This window comes from Pleurodeles waltl, chromosome 4_2, assembly GCF_031143425.1.
Source record: "Pleurodeles waltl isolate 20211129_DDA chromosome 4_2, aPleWal1.hap1.20221129, whole genome shotgun sequence".
Taxonomy (NCBI): domain Eukaryota; kingdom Metazoa; phylum Chordata; class Amphibia; order Caudata; family Salamandridae; genus Pleurodeles; species Pleurodeles waltl.
In genome coordinates, this window is record NC_090443.1 from 327,893,536 (window position 1) to 327,908,735 (window position 15,200).

The window sequence follows — 15,200 nt, forward strand, 5'->3', positions numbered from 1 at the left end:
TAGATTTAAGATAGTTTTATAGTGCTGCGCCTTGAAACAGGATGAAAGGAAAACCTTAATACTTAATTCAATAGACATATATACATTCACATCCCCCTCGCCTAATCCTGTAGCCCACGCAATCTCAGTTTTACCCAAATCATCAGGCATTGTACCACTCAGAAGCTGTAGTGCTTTCCTCTTATTTAGTTTCTAAGCACTAACATAACACAACAGAAATGCACTTCTGAGGTCAAAGAAGACTTTTATTGTTGTTAATTCTTCCCCAACCACAATATTTATGAATGACGAATTAGTAGCTTTCAAGTCCGCGTTAATCAAACAAAATATATCAGTTTACAATATACACAGCAGGTTATATTTATAAGATATTGAATGCAAAGCAAAACAAATACTTCACAGTGTGGGAACTATTCACAGCTTCATCTTTCTAAGGTCTGCAAGCTGATGACCCCTGTCAGCCGCGAGAAAGAGATTCATCTACCCACACGGGATTGCTGGCAGCTGGCGCCAAGCTCCAGCACGAGGTCCGGCAGATTCGAATCTGACCCTCTGCAGCCTGTTACATTCGTTACAAAGGTGGGCCCCCTCCTCTCAGACCTGGGAAACTGAGCAAGCCTTTTGGAGACTGGCCAGGTCTCCAAGACTACTCCTGTTCCCAAGCTCAAGCAGAGAGAACAACACCATGTACCCTCTCTTATCAGGTCTAGTCTACTGTGAGAAAAACATCTTGGTTCAAAAACACAGCTTGGAAAAATACAGCTTGGATTCTCAACTGCAATGTCTAACTCCACGTTAAAGGCAATGGGCAGCTAACCTAAATATCAAATGCAATGTCATGTTAAAGGCAATAGGCAGCTAACCTAAATATCAAATGCAATGTCTAGTGTCATGTCAAAGCCATAGGCAGCTGAGCTGAATATAAAATGCAATGTATAATATCATGTCAAAGGCCATAGGCAGCTGAGCTGAATATAAAATGCAATGTATAATATCATGTCAAAGCCAATAGGCAGCGGAGCTGAATACAAAATGTAATATCATGTCAAAGCCAATAGGCAGAATATCTAATAGCATGTCAAAGTCAATAGGCAGCTAAACTGAATACATCATGTCAAAGTCAATAGGCATGCAATGTCAAAGCCAATAGGCGGCTAGACTGGATACAGCATGTCAAAGCCAATAGGCAGAATACAGAATGTAATGACTAATGCAATGTCAAAGCCCATAGGCGGCTAAACTGAATACAGAAAGCAATGGCTAATGCCATGTCAAAGCCCATAGGCGGCTAAACTGAACAAAACATACCATGTGCTACTGGTGAACATTGAGCAACTAATATGCGCAGTGGTGAAACACAAAGTCATTGGTCAAAACAAACTTTATCAAATGGCAGTACATTCCGCCCTTTGACCAATGAATTTTTGTTTCACATATCTCCTGTTTCAAACAAAAACAAAAAACATCAGCACAAACAAAAAAACATTATGATCAAAGCAATCCCTGTAAAGCAATAGAAGTGAATTAACACATTGATTTCATAACCTTTCACATCAGATACATCTACATAGAAAAGACTGAGCAATTTGTACTCTGAATGAGTCTCTAATTCAACAGTGTTAGCAATTTGATGTGGCATGAGTTCTACTCATGTAAAGAGGCACGGTCCACCTGAAAGGTTTTCTGGAAGGTAAGCAAAAGTCAGAGTTCCATACGAGAAGGGAAAAAAAAAAAAAAACACAGCTTAGTTCCAGTGGAAGAATGCAATCAAACAAGTTGAACTTGAACTGAAGGCGCAGTTTGCGCAAAATGGATCCATGGTGCTGGCACTTTACTCAGCCAGGTTCAGGTTGGGGATTCGGTCCCTTCCCCGACCCCACACGCACACACCGGAAGGGGGACCACACAGCACACTCAGGGACAGTGGCGAAACATGGTAGGATCTGCAAAAGAAACAAGTATGACTTTTCTTGCAAATAACATTTTTCATTTAAACTGCACCCTTCCTCTTTCTTTCCCTGTTTTATAATCAGCAGGACGTTTTTGGGGCCCTTTGTTATATTCTCTGCAGGTTCTGGAGGGTCACTTGGGGCTTCAGCCCACACACCAGCACTGAGGTTTTTATCTGCTGCACCACAGCTTCCCTTTTCTTGCACTGTCAGAAGGGCTGGGGCAGACTCCTTCTTTAACAAACCTCCATTCACTGCACTTTTGCCAATTTGGGCCATTCTGTCTCCAATTTGTATGAATGAATCAGATTCTTTTCTAGGTATCAGCATAATTTCGATTTTTCCTTGGTAATTTGCAGCAATCACTTTCCCTAAAACCTGATCAATTTGCCATTTCTGATCTGGTAACTTTCCTCTCCCCAACTGCTCTGTGACTGCTTGCATGACAGATTGCTTTTGTGCGTGCTGCACAGTTTTTATCAAAACTAGGGGAATGTGCATCTCTCTCATCTCTGCCCACCTGTAAGTGGCTTTTTCTCTCAGCTGTTCACATTTCTGGGGCACCCACTTAGCCATCCCCACTAAGGCAGAATTCTGGGTGTACACTTCTCTCTCTGAATTTTTCTCATTAACATCTGCAAGGTAATTGAACCAGTTAGGTGCTAAAACATTAGCAATGAACCAAAAATCAGCGTAAAAATGACACATCTCATGTAGCTCTTGCTTTAAAATCTGACACACATTATACAACGCTGTTCCTTCTACGGTGGCAGAAAACAACATTTCAGTCAATGAATCATTAGTAAAACAAACATGCTTTTTATCTTCAGTAGACACGAATTCAAATGGTGCACACAATTTCATTGGTAATTCTTTTATCTGTGGTACTCTAGCCCTGTCTTGCAAGTACCAGATCCATTGTATGATTCTAGCTAGGGGCACTATTTTCTTTCCTTGTTCTTGAATTACATGTACATAAGTATTTCCTTCTTGCACTGCGCAGAAACCTAAAGTTTGCATTATTTCATTTGCCAAATCACAAGCGCGCAGCTGCATATAATTTTTCACAGTGACCATATACAAAAGTGTTAGGATTTCTCTCAAATGAGGGCTTTTCTTTTTCCAAAAATCAAACAAGCTAATGAAACTCGGTGTCTCTTTCTCTAAAATCTTTCGTTTTACTTTTGCATTTTGCAACGGTAACTCGTAAATCACATTCTTTGCTCTCTCCTCCGTGTTATCAGTTAAGGAATGCATTTTGTCTGCCAAAAACCCTGGCTCACACAAAAGCTCAGTGCAGCTCGGAGCTGTCTTAACCCCCTCATTACTGGAATGGGACAAGAAAGATTCTTCTAAAACAGCCCTTTCATAACTTTCAGTCGGGCTAATTTGCTCACGTAAATTCCTATTTTCATGTTCCAACTTCCTACATTTCTCCTGCATTTCTCTGTAAGCAGATAAAGGTATCCAGACCTTTCTGTCATCATTACTTCCAAAAGACACGTTTTCTACATATGTACAACAGGAATTATTTCTCAAAACACCATCAGGCATTTTAGCTACACATGCATTTTCAGACATGGTCTGCAGTGCTTCTGTAATTCCCCAAACAGAAAACAATTCACAGTTTTTCGTAGCACCATCAGGCAGTTTATCAACACATGAATTCTCAGACATGGTCTGCCGTGCTACTGTGATTCTCCAAACAAAAAACAATTTCTGTAATTCTCCAAACAACAAAAACAATTACACTTTTAAAGTGTGCACTTAGAAATCTACTAACTCGTCAACACCCTCTTAAATACCTCTTAATGACCGACCCCACGACTCCTGGTACCAATTGTAGTGCTTTTTCTCTTATCTAGTTTCTAAGCACTAACATAACACAACAGAAATGCACTTCTGAGGTCAAAGAAGACTTTTATTGTTGTTAATTCTTCCCCAACCACAATTTTTATGAATGACGAATTAGTAGCTTTCAAGTCCGCGTTAATCAAACAAAATATATCAGTTTGCAATATACACAGCAGGTTATATTTATAAGATATTGAATGCAAAGCAAAACAAATACTTCACCGTGTGGGAACTATCTACAGCTTCATCTTTCTAAGGTCTGCAAGCTGATGACCCCTGTCAGCCGCGGGAAAGAGATTCATCTACCCACACGGGATTGCTGGCAGCTGGCGCCAAGCTCCAGCACGAGGTCCGGCAGATTTGAATCTGACCCTCTGCAGCCTGTTACATTCGTTACAAAGGTGGGCCCCCTCCTCTCAGACCTGGGAAACTGAGCAAGCCTTTTGGAGACTGGCCAGGTCTCCAAGACTACTCCTGTTCCCAAGCTCAAGCAGAGAGAACAACACCATGTACCCTCTCTTATCAGGTCTAGTCTACTGTGAGAAAAACATCTTGGTTCAAAAACACAGCTTGGAAAAATACAGCTTGGATTCTCAAATGCAATGTCTAACTCCACGTTAAAGGCAATGGGCAGCTAACCTAAATATCAAATGCAATGTCATGTTAAAGGCAATAGGCAGCTAACCTAAATATCAAATGCAATGTCTAGTGTCATGTCAAAGCCAATAGGCAGCTGAGCTGAATATAAAATGCAATGTATAATATCATGTCAAAGCCAATAGGCAGCGGAGCTGAATACAAAATGTAATATCATGTCAAAGCCAATAGGCAGAATATCTAATAGCATGTCAAAGTCAATAGGCAGCTAAACTGAATACATCATGTCAAAGTCAATAGGCATGCAATGTCAAAGCCAATAGGCGGCTAGACTGGATACAGCATGTCAAAGCCAATAGGCAGAATACAGAATGTAATGACTAATGCAATGTCAAAGCCCATAGGCGGCTAAACTGAATACAGAAAGCAATGGCTAATGCCATGTCAAAGCCCATAGGCGGCTAAACTGAACAAAACATACCATGTGCTACTGGTGAACATTGAGCAACTAATATGCGCAGTGGTGAAACACAAAGTCATTGGTCAAAACAAACTTTATCAAATGGCAGTACAGAAGCCTACAAATATGCCCAATCCTACAATATGGCCGACACATTGCTTCCAACAGCTCCACCCTATCCATAGACATTTTATCCGGGGCGACCTCGTTCAAAAAGGCCCGATCCTGATGATACTTATAAGAGGACCCAGGGGTCCATTTCAAACATTGACCTTAACTCCCCAAAAGAGCGTATTTGGCCTACTTTTTACAGAGGCCAGCCCGTTCCCAGTCTCGACCCATTACATCATAGAAATTGTCCAGAAAAAAGTATATCTACTAGATGGCTTAATCTTCCGCAGTTTTTTTTGACCCAGTTTGATACCTTCCAAACTGAACTAACTGTCTTAAACCGGACCTTTTTGTGATACCTTGGCTCTGTCTGTCGGAGGAGACAGCCTTGAACTGCCTTCCCAAGGGCAAGTTCATAAATAGGGAAGATTTCTACTCCGAACATAGGATAAACCCCACCGGCCGATACCAAAAGTCCAATTTGTTGCAGAAGGGCTACCCACTGATAAAATAGAAAGCTAGGTGAGGCCCACCCCCTCTCACTCAAAGAAGCATTAAGTATTTAACAGATCGCCAAACCCTCTGATACTGCCAGATGGAGTTAATACAGACTTGCCGTGAAGTACCGCTGGAAGTCAAACCGGCCCAGTACCCACTAAACTCGTCCGTGAAAGAGCCGCTGGGGCCTTCTGCTTCAAGGAACGTGACCCGCTACTGGCTACTTTCGGCTGCATTCTCCCTTAGGAATTGCGACTGCTATGGGCACAAAAGGAGTGTCGAAATCCAGAAGGCATCCAGCCACCAAAAGTTAACAGCTTCTTCCGATACCAAGTATCTGTTTCTGGCCAGCTGTGCGGCATCAAAAACAATGAAGCTGCCTGTAGAATAACTGCTGCAGCCGCCAGCATACTCCCTTGGGTCCTTCTCCATACTGCTACTCAGTGCTTGGGCTGGTCAGAGGAACGCTGACCGGCCACTTCACGCGGCCGCCATCTTGCTTCTCTCCATCCCCTAATCATCCCACACATCTCCGAGCAAACTGCTGCGCTATCCTCCTCCAGTGAGTCTTTTGGATTACAATGAGTCTAATGATGAGAGCCCCCTTGGACGGGCCCATAGCCCTTCCGAGCTGCATATAAAATGCTAGGAAGATGAGGAAGATGATGACCAATATTATGAAGAGCGATACTATACTGTGCGGAACGTTCTGAGCATTACCAAGAGGAATATTCACATGCCCACCAATCTAGGTGCCTATGTCACTGGTGAGTAGTCTGCAAAATATGATCCAAGAACACTACGTAGATTTCCAGAGTTTACCACCATAGTTCCAACTCTTAAGACACTGAGGCCAGTGTCATCTCCTCAAATTCCCACACTGTCATCAAAACCTTTCACCACACCCGCAACTCCGCTACCAGCGTTAGCTGCTACACTAGCTGAACCATCAGCTGATGAGGCGCCAACTTCGGATGAAGAAAGAGAAGGGGAACTCAGAGATACTGCATCAGAGCTTAATGAGTGGGATTACTATCTCATCCCTACTCCAAGTCCTCCAGCGCCAGCACCAATAGATTCCTCGTCCAAGGACATCGGCGGCTTCCATAACCTGATGGAACATACTGCAAAAAGGTTTCTAATTCCACTCCTCACTAAACAGGTGGATTGGTTCCTGTATGATTTTAAAATGCCCACCAAAAAATCTGTTTGGGCAATTCCATTCGTTGATTTTATTTGGGAGGAAGGACTCAAAGTCATGAAAACTCTGGCTACAATCTCAGCAGACAACCTTAGACTGGACAAAAAATACAAAGCCCCTGATGACTCTCCACAGTGTGTGATTGGCCATCCCATAGTGGACTCATTTGTGTCCTAGGGGTCCCAACGCCACTCTAAAAATCTGTCCACTCCAATTTCCACTCCTTCGGACAGGGATGGTCGTAGACTTCTCAACATCGGGAAGTAATTCTCTCTCATTGCAGCCACGACAGTTAGAGCGGCAAACTCTCTTGCAATATCAGGTCACTATGACTGCCAAATGTGGTTAGATATTTCCCCATACATCGACCTATTGCCAGAAGAAGCCAAACTGGAAGTGCATAAAATTCTACAAGAAGGGAGAAATAATTTCTGCAAAAATTATAGACTGTGCCATCGAGGTCTCATGTACAGGATTCAAGCAGCTTGCGGGGCAGCTGTACTCCGCAGACAAGGATGGCTAAAATCCACCTCCTTCTGCCCAGAAATCCAAAGTAAAATATTGGACATGCCTTATGAAGGTGAATGGCTGTTTAGCAAATACATGGAGGAAGAGCTCCATTCCATCAAAGCTGACACAGATATGCCAAGCCCCTGGAAACACTTCAGTTTAGGAAACGACCCGTTCGGGGAGCCGGGGGCAGAGGAGCTTACTCCTTTAGAGGAGGTTATCAACCCTACAGACAGCAAGACCAGTCTGTACAAACCCATTAGTGTCCATAGCAGCGGCATATAAACAACCAGGGGAAAATTGTCTTCTCGAGGTAGGGATTCGAACAGAAAGCAGTGACCTCTGCATGGTGCCAGCTGCCCCTCAACCATCACCAACACAGCTTGGGGGTTGAATTTCACACTGTCTGTACCAGTGGTCCCACATAGCATCCAACAAGTGGGTGTTCAATGTCATCACTCAGAGTCTACCCTAGAGCTCATCAGAACGCCACCAAACACCCCACTAAAAGGAGCACCTCCTCCTTAACTAAAACAACATACTCAACCATACTAAATAAAGGGGTGATAGAAATAGTTACAAAACCGCAGAGGAATTGTTTTTTGCTCTAGCTTTTACCATATCCGGAAAAGTCAGGAGACTGGCATCCTATATTAGACCTCTGGAAATTAAACACACTTCTAAAGAAGCAATCTTTCTGCATGCTAACACTTCAGGATGTACTTCTCTTTCTCAACCAAGGAGATCACATGATGGCCCTAGATCTCCAAGATGCATACTTCTATGTCCCAATCCACCCAAAGTACCGCAAATTCCTGTGGTTCAAGGTAGCCGGCACCCACTACCAGTTCAGAGTACTTCCCACCGGACTGAAATCTGCACTGTGCATCTTCACCAAGGTGTTACCTCCAGTGGCGGCCTATCTTAGACAATGCGGAATTTAAGTCTTTCCATACCTGGACGCAGCAACCTGCCTATCATTATTCAATAGAGTAGGTCTCAAGTCAATGACCAGAAATCACACCTGAATCTAACAACCTTGATAATAGTCAGCGGTCCTAGACACAGTTCACAACAGAACATTCGCCTCAGAAGACAGGCAGACAAAAACAACAACAACTAGCACAAACATTTTCCACAAAAAGTCTGTTTCTCTCTGGATATACAAATCCTGCCTCAGAATGATTTCCTCTCATCCCTAATCGCGGTCTCCAGATGTGGCCACTTCAAGATCAATTGGGCAAGCAATAGCTACAAGCTCAAGGATGGCTTGACGACCAAAAATGATCCAATCTATGCTTTGGTGGACACAGACATCAAATCTATTTAAGGGTCTGTCATATTTGGCTCAAATTCCCAAATATGTCATAACAACGGATACATCCCTTGAGGGTTGGGGTGCTGTAGTGAAAATAAGTATGTTTGACCACTGACTTTGTGTTTCAGCAAGTGCATATTAGTTGTTCAATGTTCACCAGTTGCAGATGACATTTTGTATTCAGTTTAGCTGCCTATTGGCATTATCGTGGCGTTATACATTGCAGTTGAGACATTGCAGATGAGCTGTGTTTTTCCACATGGTAAACTAAGCTTGTGTTTTTCATATTTTCTCTTGCCGAACATGATAGCATGATAAGGAAGCGCATATTTTGTGTTTTTTTCTTTAGTGCAGGGAAGAACTCAGCCTTGAGAGAGAGAACCTTGAGAACTTGGCCAACTTTCGATGTTGTTTCTTCCAACTCTGATCTACAGTAGCCAGCATGTTTTGAAAATTCACATCTGAGAGGGAAGGGTCTTCCAGAGGGTTTTTCCCATGATTATTTAATCTATAAAAGGTGTCCCTGGGCAGCAGCAAGGGGGAATTTTCCGAGACTTCAGTCAGGAGTGGACGTCAACTGCCTGACCTCCCGTGAGGGTGGAAAAACTCTTTCTCGCAGTTGAACAGGGGTCATCAACCTGCTGGCATGAGAAAAATGAAGAGCTGTGATAGGCCCTATGGTGATGAATTTTGACTTTATTCTTTGCTTGGTAGTTATGCTATCATATAATCACATATATTTGCTGTGTACATTGCAGTTGAGAATCACTTTGATATATTTTCCTTTAATTGCTGTGACTATTTTTAAACGTGTGCCTCCAACCTACTAATCTCCTCTCTCAGGAACCTTGTGGTGAAGTAATAATAAATGTCTTCTTTAAACTAAGAAGTGCACTCCAGAGATTTTTGTCAGCTCGGTCATTAGTGAAAGCAAAACAGGTACTCACCTGCAGTACCTAACAATCAGCGTCAAATGGTATCCGGAGTACTGACCCTCTCTAACTCTGTCTACTTCAGCAGCTGAAAGCCGCAATGTTTGCACAGTGATAGAAAATATTGCTCTGTTAACATACAATGACTTCATTCTAGTAAATACTGGCTAAATGTTGTGGGACACTCCTTCCCTAATGTCAGTTGCTTTTTATTAGGTATCGCACACTCACTGTTCACCCCTACACCGCAGTCTCCGGAACCAGGGTCAGAAGACCGAGGTGGTTTCACATTTCCCTGGCCTTTCTTCTTTGAAAACAGTCGAACCAGACTGCTGTAAACAATCACTCATATTATGTAAATCCCATACCGAATCATCCCTTAATTCTATCATTTCTGTCAAATAATATCATCTATCTCAAGGGAACCAAATTCAGGCCAATTCTCAATATTATTTGTCCATTTCCACACAAGCATGCGTAAATGGGTTACGTAGTTTAGACAATTTGTTTCCTTTACAATCTGAGCTATAGGGCTATCTGGTGGCAACCTAAAACCTTTCTTTCCTGCCAGCTGTTTAAAAACTTTCTAGGTTTTTCTGCATATGGAAGCTTGCCACCTTCCGATTACGTTTAGAACTTTCTTTGCCCATTACTTCAGTGAAATGTGCCTCTCACTCACAATGTGCACTTACTCCCTAAATGATAAACACAATAAAATGCAACCTGCAAGGAAGAGATGTTAGGTAGTGTACAGAGAGAGAAAGAAAAATCAACTGCTGTCGACAACTCTGAGGCACCTCATAAAAACAGTTCAATATCCAGTACAGTACACCACTATAATTCAAAGAAACACTATTCTATGCAAAAATGCAATGGAAACACATCTGAACATCACCATCAGTCAACATATAATTCAAATAAAACACTGTGCCATCACCAATTTCCCTTTGTGAAAATTTCAAAAGCATTTCCCTGTGTTTCGATAATCAGATGTCTCCCCAAGCAACCGTCCAGGAGGGTGCCCCTGAGGTCTTCCAAATCCCACCTGGCACAGGCTCTTCTGTGTGGAAGTTACAATTCCCCTTAAGAATCTGCCACTGCCTGCTCATTTACTGACACGGAGCAACTCATAGTTAACTCATCAGTCCCCTGTTTTACACCCAAGAGAAGGGAGGGATCCAGCTCTATTCTAAGTGTTGAAGAGCCACAGCGCAAAGCACTTTCGTTACCGGCATGATTCTCCACACTTCCCTGTACGGAATAAATCGTGCACCCTCACCAGAGCGACGAACAGAAGACACCAGGACCTCAGGAACAGATGACATGTATTTGTAGGTACCAAAGCGTGAGACTGGCCACGGAAGAGATACAGACATCCATGTAAATGTGTACGCGGAGAAGGCTCCCTCTTCTCCAACTGACCAGTGTAGGGGCCTTATATACAGTACTAGACAAAGAAGGCACAGTGCCAAATATGAGCAAACATATAGAAATGCAGCACAAACATGTTTCTTGGAGTTCTACCAGATCTGACAGGTTTCCAGGAGTCCGCTCCTCTTCAGGCACCAGGCCTTCCCCCCTCAGGGTTGAGCTTCTTCTGGGCCAGGGGCACATTTGGTGGTTGGGCTGCAAGCCTTCCTGCCCTTACTCTTAGCTTTAGGGACCTGGTCCATAGTTTCAGGCTCCAGGATACCTTGTCTCTCTCTCAGGGCCGTCTGTGCTCTGGTTGTGACCCCCCTCCCACATTCAGGGAGGTCCAGCACGGCTGCATGGGTCCTGCTCTCTACTTATTCCCAATCAGAAGACTAATTCATATGTACCATATTTTACAGTATAGGCAGTTCTGTGAAGTAATTGGTACCAGATGTGCATGGTACGATAGAGATAGCAGGGCCTCTAAGTGGGGGGTCTTTAACAGCTGCCGGAGTTGTCTGTCAAGGACAGTGGGAGCCTTGCTACGGGGCTGGAATTTGATCTGTGAAGGAAGGGTGGTGTGTCGCAGAGGACCTGGCTGCCAGCTTGTGCACGGAAACGTGAGATACCTCAGTAGGTTGAGACAGTGTGGGTGACAATTGGAACCAACTATGCGGTACATACATATGGATATAAAGGATCAACTTGTTCACTGAAACAGTGGGTGGGTCTAATAGACTAAAAATGTTGATCTCCACCCTCTCAAAGGGTGTCCCCACCAGTGGTATAAAGGGAAAGCACACCCCTGCCTTCAAGGGGTCAAATTTATTTCCCTGATACCCCTTCCGTTTTGACTGGGATGTGGCTCGGTACTCCCTCCCCTTGAGCTGTTTTTGGGGACTCTTTGGTGCTATCCTAATTTTTAGCCTTTCCCCCTCTTTCCCCTAGGAGGGACCCTAACCACTTTTCTTCTTGTCACCACCCAGGATGATTCAGGGACCCTGGTTCTTACCCACTCATCAGCTGTCTTGCCCAGTTCCCTAGGATACGACAGCTAGGAGTTCACCAGATGCTGGTGCAACTTATCTGAATGACATTTTGTTAAAATGCACTCCTTAACCAACAGACTGTACAGCCCTTCAAATGTTTCTACATTGTTGCCTTTAATCCACCAATATGGTGCCTTAACTGAGGTTTCAACGGCATCCACCCATGTCTGTGTGTTACCTTTCTGAAGAGATCTAAGCTTCCGCTTTCAAGAGTTAACCCAACAAGTACAACAACGGCTGCCTTCATGTGGGTGTAGGACTCAGCTACCTCCTCCTCTAGTGCGAGTAGCCTATCTCTACTAACACCTGGTACTAACTCCGACAAAAATGCTCCCCAGTGTTGGGTCTCCACCTTCCTCATCAAAAGCTCTCTAATATGAGGTCAGCCACTTGCAAATTCATCCCCTGAAACATAACTAGGGACTCCCCTTTGGGCAACATTACACCAGGGGTGTCCCATCAGCACCTCCAGCTAGGCTGCAACCATATTTTCTGTGCTTCAGGCCTAGCCTGGTCCACTTTTCCTCTAGGGACAGCCTTCTCTCAGCCAGAGCTATGGCCCTCTCCTCCAAGTCCATGGTTGCCGCACTGTTCTGTATGGCTCTCTGGCTGTGTTCAGAGCCAGCCAGGCTTTGTGCCCTAAGGACTCTCCTGGGCCCTCCCAGGCGGGTTAGGCTCTTGCTTGCTACACTAGGTCCACTCAACAGGCTGTAATGGTTTTCCACCTACTCTTTATTCCCACTACCTTGGGGTAATTCTGTCTTCAGGCGTGGAAATACCCTGTAGGCCTCCTCCCACGCACTGAGGGCCTTAATCAAAGCAGGTTTAATGGCTTTGGCTCCCATGATGATTATCCTCTCTGAACAAAGTGCCATCAGATCAGCCCTTTTGTCTGGGGGGAGATTTTTCAAGTCAAGCTTCATGTCTCCTGTGTCGAAAAAGTGGCTCCTGAGCTGTTTCAAAACTTCTGGAAAATGTTTTTCTCCTTTGCTTGAACTTGTAGGAAACTTTGCCAAACTCTTTCAAAGTCTTCACTACTCTTTGAGAAGGTTTTTGCAACACTTTGAAGACAGTACTCTAGAGTTTGACAAAGTCCACGTAAAAATATTTTTTGAGAGCAAGAACTTCTTTTCTAGGCGCTCAACTATGCGTATTTTCAGAAGTCTTAACTTCAACAACTATATGGTAATGCTAAACACAAGTTCTGGATCCCACCACTAGACACCAATGTCAGGAAATTGGGTGTATTATATGGTGTGGCAATGCAACTTAACTGTGTAATACACTTACCAACCCCCATGGGATGTTCTGGTTTTGCTTGTCAAAACCTTAGCTTAATACTGGGTAGCTGTGGCCCTGAGTAGTAAGGCTTACACAGAGGACCAACTGCTAAGCAGTTAAACAGCACCAAAATAACTGAAGAAGAAATTGACACATCACTAAAGAAATCTGACACCAATTTATAAGTATTTTTAGAAGAATTTAGACACTAGAATGAAAAGATTCGAGTGGAGGGTTCCAGAGATATGGATTTTGCAAGCAATAATAAATCAGTGCAATTTCACTCACCCACGAACAAGCCTTGGCAAAGTCAACAAATTGGACACTTGGAAACTTTTTCCAGGAAAGCTTAGGTAAGTATTGTCGCGTAGGCTCTCATTATCCTAATGAGACTACTGGATTTTGAGCAGCAAGATCGTTCACAGTGTGGGGGACTGAGTCGGACCCACAGAGGATGACACTTGTCACTCTAAATCCAGGTTTTGCTCCGGCTAACTAGCAGTGCCTCGTCTCTCTCAAATGGAAGAGACAATTGGGCAGCCGAGCACATGAAATCTTAGCACTTCCCAGGGAAGCTGTGGTCACTCAGGTCACAACCGGTTCTCTCATACACAGTACGGTCTCATATATAAATGACAAAGGCAGTTTAAGTTTTAAAGATTGGTTTAATAAAACAACTGCATTTTAGATAGCAAAGCGTGAGCTGCAATAACCAGAACTACACAACACAGTAAGATTAAAATAGTAACGATGAGAGTGAAGCACAAGAATAAGGCTATCATAGTGCTGCTAGATTATTTTCTCTCTAAATTATATTTCGAGCACAGCATGTGAAGCTCTAAGCCTGCCTTTCAGGTTACCCTGGGAGGACATCAACCCTCATACCTGAGCAAAGGCCTGTAATCTGTATCAGCATCTGCGACAAGGCTTTCAGCATCTAGTTGTAGGTTCCTGGCTGGAATCTCCCTCTTAACATATACTAGGACTAGGAAGTGTTTTTATAACTAACACGCCGATGTTCTAAGAAAATGTCCCTACGTAAGAATGTGTATCTTCTACAAATACTGAAGACTAAACTTCTACCACGTTTACCGACAATGTACCAGACTGTAGCCTTGACTGAAGCACAGGGCGATCAAGAATGCATTATTTGAGAACAAAGTGCTGAACTAAGCTAAACAGTGCGATAGAAGAAATTAAAACAAGACCATAAAACTGGTTATTGTAAAATAACAGTGCGAAGCTGAATAAAATATATCTAGGGCAAAGTGCACAGCGGTCTAGTATGTGAAAACTAACGTGCATAAAGCTATATTACAAATGTCTACACTACAGTATCAACTGAGTCAGTTATAAGTACTTGGGGTGAACAACTCTGGTACGACAGGGAGCTAGTCAGGGGGACCTGCAAGGTCTCCAAGAACAATTACCTTCACAGGGAAGGAGTCCTTCAACAGTTCCAGGCACTGTATCCACATTGTAACTGATTCCTATGGAATGGTCATGATGCAAGTGATGAAGGATGCTGAAGATGCTACAAGGATGCTGTGGATGCAATGCAGTTGACGGGGGTTGTTAGAAATGGGATCTCCAGTTGGCAGTTGTTTGCACCCTGTCAAAGTAGGGACTCTCACTCTAGTCAGGGTAAGGGAGTCACACAGCTAAGATAACCCCTGCTCACCCCCTTGGTAGCTTGGCTCAAGTAGTCAGGCTTATCTCAGTGGCAATGTATAGGAAAGTACCCTCTTTCTTGGCATGGCTACCCCCTTTTTCTGCCTGATATCAGTGTGCTTGACTGTGTTCACTGGGATCCTGCTAACCAGGACCCTAGTGATTATGCTCTCTCTCCCAAAACTCTGTATTTCACCCACAATTGGCACACTGGTGCCCCTTTATAGGTCGCTAGTATATGGTGCCTATGTATCCAGGGTACTGGGGTTCCAGGCAAGCGCTATGGGCTGCACATATATTTTGCCACCTATAGGGAGCCCATGCAAAGGCTTCTGCAGGACTGCCATTGCAGCCTG

At 43.7% G+C, this 15,200-nt stretch overlaps 1 protein-coding gene across 1 annotated transcript; it reads right to left on the minus strand.

Moving 5' to 3' along the window:
- Positions 1 to 276: 276 nt before the first annotated feature.
- Positions 277 to 4,079, minus strand: LOC138292615 (uncharacterized). Its single transcript, XM_069231320.1, has 2 exons — positions 2,470 to 4,079; positions 277 to 1,943 (listed from the first exon to the last, which is right to left on the minus strand). The coding sequence occupies exons 1-2, from the start codon at positions 3,624 to 3,626 to the stop codon at positions 1,832 to 1,834; spliced, it is 1,269 nt and encodes a 422-aa protein (XP_069087421.1). The 5' UTR covers positions 3,627 to 4,079; the 3' UTR covers positions 277 to 1,831.
- Between the last annotated feature and the right edge of the window lie 11,121 nt (positions 4,080 to 15,200).

What these genes read in the sequence shown, in the direction of transcription:
- LOC138292615 (XM_069231320.1), bottom strand. Translation starts at nt 3,626, where the DNA reads ATGTCTGAGAATTCATGTGTTGATAAACTGCCTGATGGTGCTACGAAA. An exon ending in AGAGAAAAAGCCACTTACAG is followed by an intron (nt 1,944 to 2,469) that starts GTGGGCAGAGAT and finishes TTTCTTTTGCAG; the next exon opens with ATCCTACCATGTTTCGCCAC.